Below are 15,017 nucleotides of genomic sequence, written 5' to 3' on the forward strand. Positions count from 1 at the left end.
TCAGCACACAGTATCATGGTGTACCTTGCGGACTTTAGGCTGCCCGGGGGGGAGTGTGTGTGCAGGGAGAGGAGGTAAGTATACCTCCGGACCCTTGCTGGGTTTCCTTTGTCCATCCATATGTGTTCCCTCATGAAATTGTGACTTTTGGAACCAGAGCAGTTCCCAGCTCTGTATGCCTGATTTTAACTGTGAGTGTATAAAATATCGTGTCTGGTGATAATGGCCATTTCCATCTTGCTCCATCGTGCTCACAAAGTATTAACTGATGTCCTTGATCTCACCTGGGTGACTCTTCCCATCATATTCACCATAGAACCAGGCACCAACGATAACTACATCATCAGAAGTTACTATGATCTTTAAGCAGAATAAATGTACAATAATTGTAAAAATAAACTAAAATGTTAGCGGTTATGTGAAATCTCATTTTCATGTGTTGTGTCCTAATTTCCTGGAATGACCCAAATATACAGTGTAGATTTGGGGGAACACTGAATTTGCTTTTATAAAGTTGGTATTTAAAGTGCGCGTGTATGATGTTACTAGAGACGCTCTTTCCGACGTCTAAGAAATTGGCACAGAATATGCTTTTATTTTCCACATAATGGTTTCCAAATTGAAACGTTTCAACTACTGTACATGTTCACTCATAAAATTTATTTCTAAATAATTGCCAAAAATAAAGCTGAAGAGCAGGTCCTGAGTTTTTAAAGTCTTCTATGTTTAGCAATGAAATGTTTTGTCTGAGGGTCGCTACAGATGTACAAAGCAGATGTTCAAGATTATAGAACTGGGGCATTTCTTAAGTCTCCTGATTTGCTTCCAGCTTGCATTACCAGCAACTAGGGCAGTTAGGAAGTGAAGTTTGAAAGTTGAAAAGGTTTTTTTTTATATATATATATATATATATATATATATATTTTTGTTTCTGTTCAAGTTGTGTTCCTCTCAGTAGCGGTTTCCAATCTGGGTGCCATGGCATTAGTAGGGTTGCCTTGGGTTGGTAGTTAAGGACCAATTCAAATTATTTATAGTCCAGTGCTTGTGACTTCCAAAACAGTGGCAGCTCCAGAGGTTGGCCTATTTTTAAATATTTTTGGGATATCCCCCAGAAAACAGGTGCCAGCTAATCTTAACCCTTTGAGCGCCAACATCTCTGAGACCGATGTGCATAATATCTGCAAAAAATGCCAGCGTCACTCACATTTCTTATATAAATTCAAATAAAAAATGTTGTGAAAAAAAATTAATTGTATTGCCTATATATGGTAAACATTACAGGTCATTATAATGAATGAAAGAGATTGCTTGGCAATTTTCACACCTATGTTGCCAGTCATTTGGCACTCAGTGTTAAGGATACAGCATATATTCTAGGTATCTGACAAGGACCCTCTATTTATAAAAGCAGCCGCTATAGGTTTCTGCTAGGCTGACAGATTTACTTATAGGGATTGCCCCTGGCAGCTACAGCTGGGTTCTGTATGACATTCAAAATACTGATATAGTGTTCCCTCTAGAAATGAGAGCAGGCAGGGCGCCGCAGCGCAAGGGGGGCAGACCGGGCCCGCCGACGTCACAATTGTGGGCGGTCCCGGGCAGCGACGTCACGAAAAGGGGCATGCCCGGGCGCGACATCGTGAAAAGGGGCGGGCCCAGCCGGCTCCGTCACTAAAGGAGGCGGGGCCGGCACCGCCGATGTTACCGTGCTGCCGGGGAAGCGCTGGGAATCGCCGTCTAAGGCGGCGCTGCGCTTCCCCGTGCACACAGCCAGGGCAAGCACCACGCTGTTTTAGCGGGGTGCTGCTAGCAGGGCAGGGCGCATTTTGCCCTGTAAAAATCAGGTAGGGCGCAGCGCCCCGCTAAAACAGCCTAGCGGGAACACTATGATAACAATGCCAGCCAGTCAACAGCCTTCAGTACATTCATTATGCCAACATGGTCACAATGCCTTCATTTAAAATGTCGATATGCCAATGAGTCAACATTTTTTTTTTTTTTTTATCTGTTAACATGGACACCAAATAAATTGACAGCGTTCCCATGCATGGCTTGTTGCGCTTGCCAGGATTCGGACACAACTATAATCTAGCTTTGTGCCCACTTGGGTCGTGAAGTAAGAAAGTAAGTCGGTTTCAAAGAAAATAGCATTAAAAACTCATGTCGACATTTTGACTACCACCATTTCGGCCATGTCTCTATTTTGACTGCCAATAGTTGTTGGTATTATGGCTGTCTGTAAACTGACTGCATTCCCTAAAGCAGGGGTGGGCAATAAGCGGCCCTCCAACTGTTGAGAACTACACATCCCAGCATGCATTGCCTTCATTTTGCTATTTGGCCATGATGAAACTGATGCAAGACATCCTGGGATGTGTAGTTCATCAACAGCTGGAGGGCCGCTTATTGCACACCCCTGCCCTAAAGCCATCTGTATACATTTGTCACCTCACCTATAGCATTACACAACTAGACCTATACTTTGGAATTACATCAGTGGGATATTTTGCATAAATATATTTTTTGTTAACTTTCTATTTTGCTCAAATTGCTCTTTTTCTAAAACTTCATACAATTTGGTATTCACGCTGCTGTTTCTCTTACTTAAAGCTAGCATTTTATAGGTTTTTTTGTTTGTTGTCCCTTTGAGGTGATTTAATGTTTTTGTTTTGTTCCCTTTCTTCCCTGTTATTTCTTTATGGGAGATGTAATGAAAGAGCTGCTTTATTGCAGAGTTTATCAAGTTTATCAGGAAATAAATAATTTATAGGAATTCCAGTTGCCGGATTCATTGCCCGAATACAGATAGGAATGAATTAGTGGGCAATTTAAAGCAGATTAGTCCTGCAATAGACAACAAATATATTTTCCCTAAGAAAATTAGATCTGTGAAATGCTTAAAATGACTTAAAGTGGCCATACAGTAATGCTGGTTCAGCTACTCGTAAATGTACATTGTTAAAATTAGCATGCAATCTAAATGAAATTACAATCGTGGGGGGAGGTTTACATTATTATTATTTTTTCAATTTATGTATTTTTTTTTTCAAAAAAATTTTTGGTACTTATTTTAGTTAGCTATTTGCTTAGTTTTCTGCGTCACCTTGCGGGGCTCGCCACGGTTTGGGCTCGGTGGCTCGCTGCGCTCGCCACAGTATATAATATCAACTCCATGCCGACATGGATAGTGGGGGTATGAGCGTACTCACTATAGTGGGCACCCAACTAACATATATATAAGTACCTTTTTTTTTTTTTTTTAGGCATCTGATGCCAACACAACTGTTCAATTGTTGGTGCAAGTTTTGCAGGAGCCTATTTTTTCTGCTTGCAAGGTTGCGAGCAGAAAGCGCTTTTGAGCACCCAAATGGCTTTATCATTGTTATTCCTGATACTTCATAAGGATTAAGCCAATTTACACAAGTAAACCTGGTGTGGATGTGACCAGCACATAAAGCTGAAACAATTTAATGTTGCCCCGTCAAGACTGGCGACAGAGTGCAGAAACTATTTTGCATGCCCAATTACTTTGCATGTCCAATCGGGAGGTTACGTTTAGGCTGTGAGAGGGGGAGGTAACGGTTAAGCTGTGGGACAGTGAGGAGAGGCTGGGCAGAGTCACAACTAGAGGTGGCGGGGTCTATGGGGTCTCATGCCCCAGGTACTGAATGTGAAACCCGTACATACATGCGGTGGGGGAGGGGTGGGGGTGCAGCAGAGCTAAACTGCTGCCTTGCCTGGGTGACCAATCCTGGTCAGGGTTAGGCTTTTGGATGGTTGAGGTTAGGCTGAGGGAGGTTTAAGGTTAGTCTGCAGGAGATGGAGGGCTAGGATTAAGCTGTAGGATTTGAAGGGTTAGAGTTAGGCTGCAGGAGAGGAGCTTATGCCCCTTTCACATTGCAAATACCCTGCCAGCGCTGGGATTTGGACAGGGGTTTATCCCGGGAGCGACCCTACATTCGCAAGGGGAGCACCCTTCAGCGACCTGCCAGTAAGCCAGATCTCTGACATGAGAAAGGGGGTAGGGGGGGGGGGGGGTGGAGGAAGCAGCCATTAGAGCTGCTGCTCCCTCCTCCCTATAGTGTGAACGGGACCCGGTTTTTTTTTAAATGTCCCTTTTCACACAGCACAGTGTTGGACCCAGGTTATTTGTGCAAAGTGATAGGGGTATTAGGGTTATTCTGTGGGGAGGAGAGGTTAGTGTTACTGGGAGGGTAAGGCTTACAATATTTACCCAACCTGTTGATTTTGGCACCTTTTAAAAAACGGCTTCAAAGCACATTACAATGAAAAGGATCAATACAGAGTACAGATGATATGCTCAATTTGTTACAGTGATCCATTTCCAGAATTCTTTTCCCGCTATTGGCCATTTGTACATCATCCTCATCTAATTTGACCTTTAGCTAAAACTTTACTTACAGTAGTGCTCTTTGTAGTAGTGCTCTTCCTCCCATGTTGTGGGTCCTGACCCACAGTAAAATATAGAACTCCAGGGACCTTTTTTTAAAATAATTAAATTATTATTATAATTTAGTGGGGGACAGAAGAAACTTTCCTTAGGGAAGATCTTTATTTCTTGCCAATATCGCCGATCAATATTACTGCTGTTTCTGGATGCTTTTTGTACATCTGCTTGTCAGCACAGGATCTTTTCATTGTGGAGCAGGTCCTTGTTTGGTTGATCAGCATATTAGCTGTCTTCTGGAAGAGGTTCAAGATTTATATTAATGTTCACAAATGGATAACGCTTCAAAATTAATGTGATGGCTCCCAGCCATAAATACCCTGAACACATGCCCAGAGCGCCATGCTGGCAAGTTTGATGGAGGTAGTGGCATTCACTGGTAGAAAGCTACTGCAGAATATGCAACCTATATTCATTATATGCTCTGTATGGTGAGTTAAATGACAAATATGCGGTTCTTCCATAGATAAGAGGTGCCAGCAGAAGCGAGTGAGGTTTTCTCTCCCATGACTCCCTGCAATGTGCACAGTGGAACAGGTTGGCTTAACGTACATTTGTGTGTATCTAATGAGAAATATATCTGAAATATTATTTAATTGTATTAATTGGGTTTGGCTAGATCTTAAAAGGTCCTCACTCTTTTTGAATTGTCTAAATCTAATTCTAATACCTCTTTTACATTGCACCTCAATCCAGAGTTATTGCCGGGTTGCTGCTGGGTCAAGGTGCGGTGTGAAAAGCACCAAACCTTATAAGCTGGTTTGACCAACCCGGATGTTGACCCAGGTTAAACCTAGGTCATCCTCTGTATAATGGCCATAATGTGAAAGCTATAACTAGAGATGTGCGGGTTCGGATTTACTCGGTTCTCAAATCCGGATCGTATTGTCTATCAGCATTCACATGTTCTGGATAGCCAATACGATCCCAATTGGAGAACAGAGTAAAACCTAAACCGCACATCTCTAGTTATATTGGGTTTAATGTGAAAATGCCGGACCCGGGTTTGAGCAGGCATAACGATGTGAAAACAGTATAATGAATAACCTATTCTTTCACCGGAAACTAGGGAATGCCATAGTGGAATTACAATTGATGGCATCATTGATGGTTAACCTCAATGGTGTGAACCCATCTGCAAAGGAACGGTCGATGGTTCCAGCCAGAAATGGTCACCCATGCTTTACCATTCATTTGGCCAATCAGATTCGTGGTGCTCATGGGTGCTTCAAGGGGTGGAGCTAGGCACTTTGTCCCATCGCCTTTAAAATCCTTGATGGTTGATGATCATTACTACCAGGAACTCACATCCTAGACCTCTTGGCTTACTAGATATCAGGTTTTATTTGATTGTGGTTTTAATCTGCCCCTGATCAGGTCTGTCAAAGGAAGAACCCAGTAATCCATGGGAATGAAAGCAAGATGACATTATTTTCTTAATTTGATTGCTGCAAGTTGCTTTCGCCCTACTTCATTCTGCGGCTGAGATTTGCCTACTTTTAGACACACTCCTGGATATGGGTATAAATAAATAACGCTACGCATATATAATTCCTTTATAAAGCGAGCTGTTCTGCAAATCTCTTTCAATGATGTAACTGTCCGTCTCTTCAGCAGCATTTCAGGCTAGGATGCAGGATTGTAGTAGCAATAAGCTTGAAACAAAATAATGAAGATTGTTTTCTAAAGAGTCATAACCTCCCTGGTGATTTCCTTGTTGCAGAACGTCCTGTGAGATTGGATGTGAGCTGAAGCTCTGGTGAAATATGTTTTTTTATAACCGCATTTTTAACTTGCATATAACACTGCACTAACACTGTTCTATAGCGGGTTGGTTTTACATTATAGATTTAATCCCTTGGGCTGAAATTGTGTCTTTATAAAATGAGTTTCAGTCCTTTGTCAATGAAATATCAATTTACAAAAGAATAAATAGATCTAAAAGTGAGAATTGATTGCAGGCCTCTCTGTAATAATACAGCCTAGGGACATGGTGCTTTGAGCTACAGTATACACAGGACAAGCACAATATTAAATTCTAAATCTAAAGAACTGTATCCTACAAAATAAATAACTAGAAACGTTACCTGATTGTGTCTTACCGTATTACGTTTTTTTCGATGAAGGTCTGTCTGGTTTTGAAAACGTCAATGCTGTGACATTAATCAATGAAGGTTGTTTGAAACCTTAATTTTTTGGTTGACCCCTTTTTAATAGTCTTTGGATCTAATGCTAGGAACACACTTACACAATCGGTGGCCTGCTCTTTCTGAATCATTCGCGAGATAATGGGGCAGATGTATTAAGTCTGCTAAAGTGATAAAGTGGAAGGTGATAACCCACCAGCCAATTAACTTCTGTCGCTTTTAAAACACAGCCGATTGGCTGGTTTGTTATCACCTTCCAATTTTTTACTGCCTTATCACCACTTTGGTATATATGGTATTCAATTGATGCCAGATCCATTCTAAAATTCTTTTGACGTAATGGATCCGGCATCCGTTATTCAATGCAGCGGCTAAATCTGGATGTCATATTTGGTCGCTAATTGATGCTCACCCGACCGGCGCGGGGACCAGGTGAGCGCAGCGACGGGAGGGCGGCAAGATTGCCGGGAGGCAGCAAGGGACAAGGCCGGGTGAGTTGCTCTCACCTGGTGCGGTGGGTAAGTATGGGAGGCGGCGGACAGGAGGACGGCACCGTGTAATCTGCTGCTGGTCACCCGGCGCCGTCCTCCCTGCCTCAGTCCGACATCTTTTCATGTCAAATTGAGATTGCCGGAAACATTGCCAAAACCTTTCCATTTTGGCTGTGTTTCTGTCAAAAGCAGGTGGATTAGCGGCTGTTCCGTCAATCCACCTGGTTTTCGGCAGGTCCGAAAAAATAAAACATGCTAGCATTTAATAGATCAGACCCCTTCTGATATATTCATATATACCCCTTTATCACTTTACTTAATACATCTGCCCTCACAGGCCGTGCAAAGGGGGGCAGGTGAATCTCCATTTGCAGGGTGGGGTCTGGTGGACTCGCAAGGCTACGAATACTCAGCTTTGTGAGTCAACCAGAATACGATCTTAAATACTTGTATACTCCTCTGACACCTCCTTCCCTGAAATGAGCAGTTTGTTCTGACTTTCTCTTATAGTTTTTAAAATATTCTCTCATTGTGATTCCGATCAGCCGTCAATACTAACATCATTTTGTTTTCGCTTCTAAAATGCACTGCTGGCTTCTGACCCATTTAGTCAGCTTTCGAGGAGACCTTTCGCCTGACTTCCACGTCTGTGTTCCCAGGAGGAAACATTGGCTCTTTAATTTGCTAGTGAAATCTAAACACATCTGTCCATGGAGTGCTAGAAGAGACTGAATTAAGTGAATGAATCACGTAACCTCTGAATTTCTTGGTGCTTCAAACCAAGGAAATGTGAACGTCTTTTATTGTTGTATGCATTTGAGCTGCTCCTGACGATAGAATCGCCATCCTCTGCCGTTCGCCATTCGACAGAAGGGGGAAGCGTGCACGCGCCCCCATTCTGTCTGAGCCCTCCGCCGGCTCCCCTCTACTCCACCGTTGGCGCTCTTGTTTTTATTTTATTTTTATAATTCATACTAAAATTGTATCTAATTATTCAGTAGGCAGAAGAGACCAGTGAATTTCACGCTTGCATACTGTATATAGCTGTCTTTTTTTTTTTTTTTTTGCTGGGTGCAATGTTTCTTTTTTTTTTTTTTTTTTTATCATCATCTTCCATGCTTGGGATGAGTGTGACTCTTAAGTTGGGTGCACACTAGCGCGACCGCATATAGTTCTAACTACTGCTGATTTCCCTTACGCCAAGAACTATCCAAATGGAGTATACACACACTGCTGTTTTACTAATGGCCCAACAGTATTTTACATTTAGCAAAAGAGTGTTGCTCTTGTACACCCTTAATACCGCTCCGTTCTAGGTAGTGGCATGTGACGTCAATGGTCTGATCGATCATTTGTCATATGTACGGCACAATAGGCATCAAGCCACTAACAATGTTGCTAGGTTTGACACAGCACATTAAACCTGATGTCGCAGGCAACCATAGGAGTGTACACACTGAGTGTTCCACCACGAACTGCATATCAATGAGTGTGTACCCAGATTTAGATACTATGTACAGTGGAAGTGCTAAGTATGTACCAGACTTGGCAGTGAGTGTCTGGAGGAGGCTTGCTGATTAAGGGTTGTGATGACATCCGTAAGATCTGTCCTCTCATAGCATAATCACTGTTTCAAGGTATGGAGGGGGTTCCCCCCCCCCAATAGCCTCCCCCCCCCCCAAAAAAAAAAAATCCCCCCCCCCCCCCCCCCCAATAGCCTCATTTGAAAAAGTGAACCACTCTTACAATTTATGTAGCCCCTTGGTTGATTGTGGACTGGTGATCACGTGATGAGGTCATGTATAAAAAAAAAAAGGTGCCTTGTGTGATTTATGATTCCAGTAGACCTCCAAAACAAATAACCTTGGTTTGATGATACTCTCCAGTGCCACTTTGTATTGTCAAATAGCCATGATAATGACTGAACTAAGAGAACAGCAGCTGGGTCGAACCCAATGTGACTACCTCTCCCTCTGCAATATTCTAATATGTTTTGTGTCCTGATGGTTTTGCTAGATAGATTTGTGCTTGTTGACTTTTATGGGGATAAAAATGAGTATTGCAAGGTTGTTTGGTTTTTTAAATCCACATCCTGTGACATCTCAGTATGCATAAGTCCCTCTCCAGTGATTCCTTCCAGATTTCTGGGCACACGTGCTCCCGCCATATGCTCACCATAGTGTGCTGCTGAGATGGCATTACAGATGCCATATCCGTAATGGTGATGTCACAGGAAAGCTTTTCCTGCTCCATTTTCCTACCAATTAATTTGTATTTGATTTGCAGGCAGTGTAAGTAAACCACCAGGTTAGGATGCTTTGGGCTCTTTAAATACTATTTCAATGATTTATGCTTTTTTAAAGGGTCATTACATTAAACACGTGAAGAGTCCCATAGACGCCTAAAATAGTCCCACTAAAGCTGGGTACACACACAAAGATTTATCTGTCTGGTGGGAACAAGAATCTGGAAATGTATGGGAGAAAATGACAATTGATCAATTGCTCCCAAACACTGGAAAATAGATAAAAATTAATGATCAGTTTAATTTGATAAATCAAACGACTTTAAACAATTTATCTGAATTACTATTGTTTGTTTTCCAGCATTTGGAAGCAAATGGTTGAGTCTCATATGCTTCCATACATTGCCAGATTTTTGTTCACACCAGATAGATCTGTAGGTGTGTACCCAGCATTACTAGTTCTGTCCACTTCCTGGTGAAATGCTTTGAGTGTGAGGATGCGATTCCCAGAGGCCTGCTATTTGTGAAATTTCCAGTGTGGGGCAGGACCTAATCACCAGAAATGCCACTCAGTCATCAGCAGGCAAGAGGGAAACTCTCTTGTAATGGGACATTTCAAAGTTAGCAAGTATGTATAGAATACAACACTGATATTTACGTGTGCAGAGAGCGAGTTGTAGTCCTAGTTGTCTAGAATATTCCTCACTGGGAAAAGACAGGAGAGGAAAAACAGCACGACATTTCAGAGGGCGGGACGTCACAGCCATTAGGCTCCTCCTCTGTCATGGTGAATGCTGTGAATTTGTGCGTTGTTGAGGAAGCGGCCTGTCATACATGTCATTTTTAGCCCTGCTCTCTTCATACAGATAGCAATTCACTGCATTATCTCCCCATCCTACCCGCTTCACTACGAAGCAGGTGGAATGTGGCAGAAGTACCACTCTGCTGAGTGAGTTGGAGGCTACCTGATAGATCGAGAGTCTCCCTCAACTTCTGTAAGTAACTTCTGCCACTTGCACCTCTTGCAGCCTGAACTTGTAGCGAATAGGATTTATTTTTTTATATGAAGCAACTTCATGGTTTTTTTTTCATGTGACTGCTATAAAAATACCATTTGAATATTATTGTGTGTATTTGTATACAGAAACAATATTATTGAAGGTCATGAAATTTTTCAAACTTCAAAAAAAATATATATATACTGTTCAGCACAATATTTCCTTATGCTGTGCTCATAAACCGTATATATTGATTTTTTTAATGACTCAGCTGTTTTGTCAGAGCACTTCTGAAATGTAGAATATCTAATGTAATGGCCAATTCTGCATCTTTGTTTGCTTTCTTCAGGATCGTAAATTAACAAAACAAGAGAGGCAACGGTTTAAGGAAGAGGCGGAGATGTTGAAAGGCTTGCAGCACCCAAATATTGTCAGGTTTTACGACTTCTGGGAATCCTGTCTGAAGGGGAAGAAATGCATCGTTCTGGTTACAGAGCTTATGACATCAGGGACTCTAAAGACGTGAGTATCACATTGCAAGATGTAATATGACTTAGTAACACATTTATTTAGTCAAACATTTGCATACCCTCCAACACGTGAAGAGCAAAAACTGGTACAAATTCAGAAAGGGGACATGGCCATGGGTAAACATGGCGTGGCCACATCCCCTTTCCTATACTTACAATGGACAGTTGGAGAACTAAAAAAAGGTACAGGCCATAAAAAAAAACGGTACTGTTCCTGCTGAAAAGGTACTGTTGGAGGTTATTCCTAGCTAACTACACTAGTCAAATTTAACCTCTACATTTATGAAAGTTCGGTATGTAAGGGCTATATTTATTGTTATCTGCAAGAGAAATATTTCATGTAGGGACAGAGATTACAAGATTACTACTCCCCTGATTCCTCCCCCCCAATATTTCTCAAGGCATTGTTTGGAAAAGAAAACCGAAACTGTGCCTACGCACGTGCTATCGGCTAACCCGCCGCATCAAAGAAGGACTGCAGGATATCGTAGGATTGTAGGAGCTCACTCCTTTGGATCTCTCCATGAATAGAAGCCAAAGTACTAACCAGTCAGCCCCCAACTGTCATTTTTATAAAGACCACCATAAATTGACAGACCCTGATTGATTAATACTTTGTCCACTTGATCTCACTCCAAGCTTTAATAAATATCTTACCTAATGTCACAATGTCACAATGTTATGAATGTCCAGAGGACATAACTACAAAATGTTGTCTCCAGAGTTGATGGCACCAGACTAGGGGCCAGATGCACTAAGCTTCAAAGGTGATAAAATGTAGAGTGATAAACAGCCAGCCAATCGGCTCATACCTGCCATGTCACAGACTGTGTTTGAAAATGTCAGACAGGAGTTGAGTGGCTGATTGTTTATCACTCTCCATTTTAATACTTTTGAAGCTTAGTGCATCTGGCCCTGGACCTTTTGTTGTCCCAACACTATCTAATACTTCCTTCACATTGCACAACTGAGTCTTGCTTATTGTTTTCTTGGTGACATCTCTGCTGACGTGTGCCAAGCTGGTGCTTAGAGATGAATGAGATCTCCATTTGCCAGTTTTTCTACGCTGCGAACAGATGCTGGGTTTACCTATTCACATTGCACCTCCAGCTGGGTAGAACCAGTATTCATCGTTGCTTGATGCCAGTGGCGTAACTATACATTTTGCTCCCCCCTGACAAACATTTTGTGCCCCACCCATCCCCATGGCATTTTGGTAAGCTAAAAACGCACCTCTATTGTAACAATAACAAGCATGAGGACTGGATTGGGAATCTGTCTGCTCCCTCTCTGCTGGCTTCCCGGCTCCTCTCCAGCATGTTTCCCTAGCATGTGACATGATGACATCACACGCAGAACGGAGAAGCAGGAGAGAGGCAGAGAGGCCAGCAGACTGCTGCATCCCCTCCGACGCGTCCCTCAATAATCGGGATATTGATGGCAGTGTGTGAGGGTATTGCCTTCCTCAACTAAATTAACCACTTGTTATCAAGAAAACGTACTGTAGATATATATTGAGTAAAACATTGGTTCCAAATCTGATAATCCCACGTGTCCTTTTTCATTTTAGATACTTGAAGAGATTTAAGGTAATGAAACCAAAGGTTTTACGAAGTTGGTGTAGGCAGATCTTGAAAGGGTTGCACTTTCTTCATACGCGAACACCACCAATCATCCATCGAGACTTAAAATGTGACAACATCTTCATTACCGGACCAACTGGCTCAGTGAAAATTGGAGATCTTGGCCTGGCGACTTTGAAACGAGCGTCTTTTGCTAAAAGTGTAATAGGTAACAAACATTTCGATTTCTTTGCAAAATAATTGGGTTGACATTAAGTACTCTGCCCGCAAACTGTGCCTCTCATTGTGACCGCTTAAATCTAGTTTATAACACATACATACATTAATTTAACCTTTATTGTCTACCAACCACAACAAAACACATGAGGGTAAATTTACTAAGATGGAAGTTCTATTAAATATGGAATATAGCAACCAATCAGATTCAATCTATAATCTTCTAGAAAGTGCTTAATAAATAAGTAGAATCTGATTGGTTTCTTGGTTGCGATGGGCAAACTCCCATTTTATTAAGTTTACCCCATAGTTTGAATGTAAAACCATGATCAAAATAGATATATCTCAATATGCTACACGTACGTCACTTTGTAGTGTTGCCATGTAACTCCGGGGCAGATTTATTAAGCTCTGTGAATTGATAATGTGGCTGTTACTTAAACACTGGCCAATCAGCTCCTAACTGTGACGTTATAGGCTTGGTTTGAAAAATGACAGGTAGGAGCTGATTGGCCGGTGATAAAGACCAGACCGAGCTTAATAAATCTACCCCTGAAAACTGTCTGTCTACTAACTGACTGCTTCCTCGCTGAGTATAGAAGAGGCAAGAGTAGAGTGAGGGAAGTCGGGAGAGAGGTATGATCAAAGACTTGGTGGCACCCAATAAGACCAATAAGTCTTTATTTGTGGGATTTGCTTTCTGTAACTGAACTTTCAAATTGCTCTTTGAATCATAAATTATCAAGACCTAAATTTTAGTTGGGAACTTACATATTGGCCCTAGCTGGAGTCATTCATGTGCCACTTAAAGCCAGTCATCGTGGCATGTGTTTAATGGGTTGCTGACCCCATGTTGCTGTTCAAAGTCTTGTCTATTTATAATTATGCCACAGGTTCTCACACTCGGTTCTAAGAACCCCACACAGTGCATGTTTTGCAGGTCTCCTCACAGAATCAAGTGAAATAATTATCCACCAGTGGATCTTTCAAAATGTGTTAATGAGTGCACCTGTCAGGTGATGTGGAAACCGTGAACTGTGTGCGGTCCTGAGTACCGAGTTTGAGAACCCCTGGATTATGCTAATCGTCAGAAAGTGCTCCTAAACAAGTAATAATGGGTAACCATTAAATGGTGTCTAGTAACATTCCCTGCGTTTTTTTCCTAGATGCAACTCCGTATTTAATATGCTGTCCTACTCTCGCAGAATATCTGGGCTCTCGCACATTACTCCCCTTTTCCTGAGTGAAGTTGTTGGCTCAGGGATTTGATGATGCAGTTTGTATTGAATCTTGTCATCATGTCCCTGTCCCTTGCTGTTCTATGTTGTGAACCGTCACTTTGAGCAGTGAGGGAGCGGAGCCATGAGGACCCTGTTGCGCAGCCCCCTCACTTGGGACATTAATGCCCCCTCTGGTATCTCCCAGGAGGAGGCAGCAAGAATTGTCTTGCATCCTTTAGAAGGGTTTTGGCTTTCCTCCTTAGGAAGAAAATCTCAACCCACTGTTGCAGCATTATCTAAAATATCCTCAGTTCTTATTAGTTTCTGAAAATGTAAAATGTCTTTTGTGATGACAACCACAGCTCCTTTAATACAAGACAACTTCTTTTTAAAGTTACGCTCTTGTTATCCAGCAGAGTGGCAATGATTATTGGTACTTGTTTAGTTTCACGGCGCCAGCATGGCCGTGCATCGGAGTCCCCTTGCGGGGCTCGGTGGCTCACTACGCACGCCACATTATCTAAAATCAACTCCATGCCAACGTGGATATTGGGGGTATGAACTACCCACGTTGGCATGGAGTTTATTTTAGAAAGCTTGGCAAGCGCCGAACCCGGAAGTAGCTTGCTGCCATGCTGGCGCCGTGAAACTAAACAAGTACCCGATTATTTTACAGAGACCACTAGCTTCCTTTTTTTCCACAATAGGATTTCTGTTTCATGGCAGGGTATACCAAAAAAGATGCTTCTTTATCATATCAGTCTATCGGGTTATATATATTTTCCATTCTTGAATATTCATTTAACATAACTTTCTCTGTTCTGTTGTCTTTACTGAATTTTTCAGTTTTGTGGATACACCGATTTTAGTCCGCTGAATGTCCCTGTTGGTGTGTACACATGGTGCAAAGTTACGACAGTGACATCTATTCGATATTGCCGGCAGATGGGACTCGGCAAAGGGGTGGGGTGGAGAACCAGAATCAGGCCTGGAACACACCATGGGCCTGATTCTGGTTCACTCACAAAAGCAAATACTCTCTAATGGACAAAACCATGTGCACTGCAGGGGGGGGGGGGGGCAGATGTAACATGTGCAGAGAGCGTTACATTTGGG

General features: G+C 42.2%; 1 protein-coding gene across 8 annotated transcripts in view; it reads left to right on the forward strand.

The window, feature by feature from the left end:
* Positions 1 to 15,017, forward strand: part of WNK2 (WNK lysine deficient protein kinase 2) — a 184,573-nt gene that overhangs the window by 63,459 nt on the left and 106,097 nt on the right. For all 8 annotated transcript variants that reach the window (XM_083156291.1, XM_083156290.1, XM_083156295.1 and 5 more), the window contains exons 3-4: positions 10,702 to 10,874; positions 12,453 to 12,673. In XM_083156291.1, the coding sequence (XP_083012417.1) occupies positions 10,702 to 10,874; positions 12,453 to 12,673 (394 nt within the window). The remainder of the gene's footprint in view (positions 1 to 10,701; positions 10,875 to 12,452; positions 12,674 to 15,017) is intronic.

Source organism: Crinia signifera, chromosome 8, assembly GCF_055691185.1.
Source record: "Crinia signifera chromosome 8, ASM5569118v1, whole genome shotgun sequence".
Classification (NCBI taxonomy): domain Eukaryota; kingdom Metazoa; phylum Chordata; class Amphibia; order Anura; family Myobatrachidae; genus Crinia; species Crinia signifera.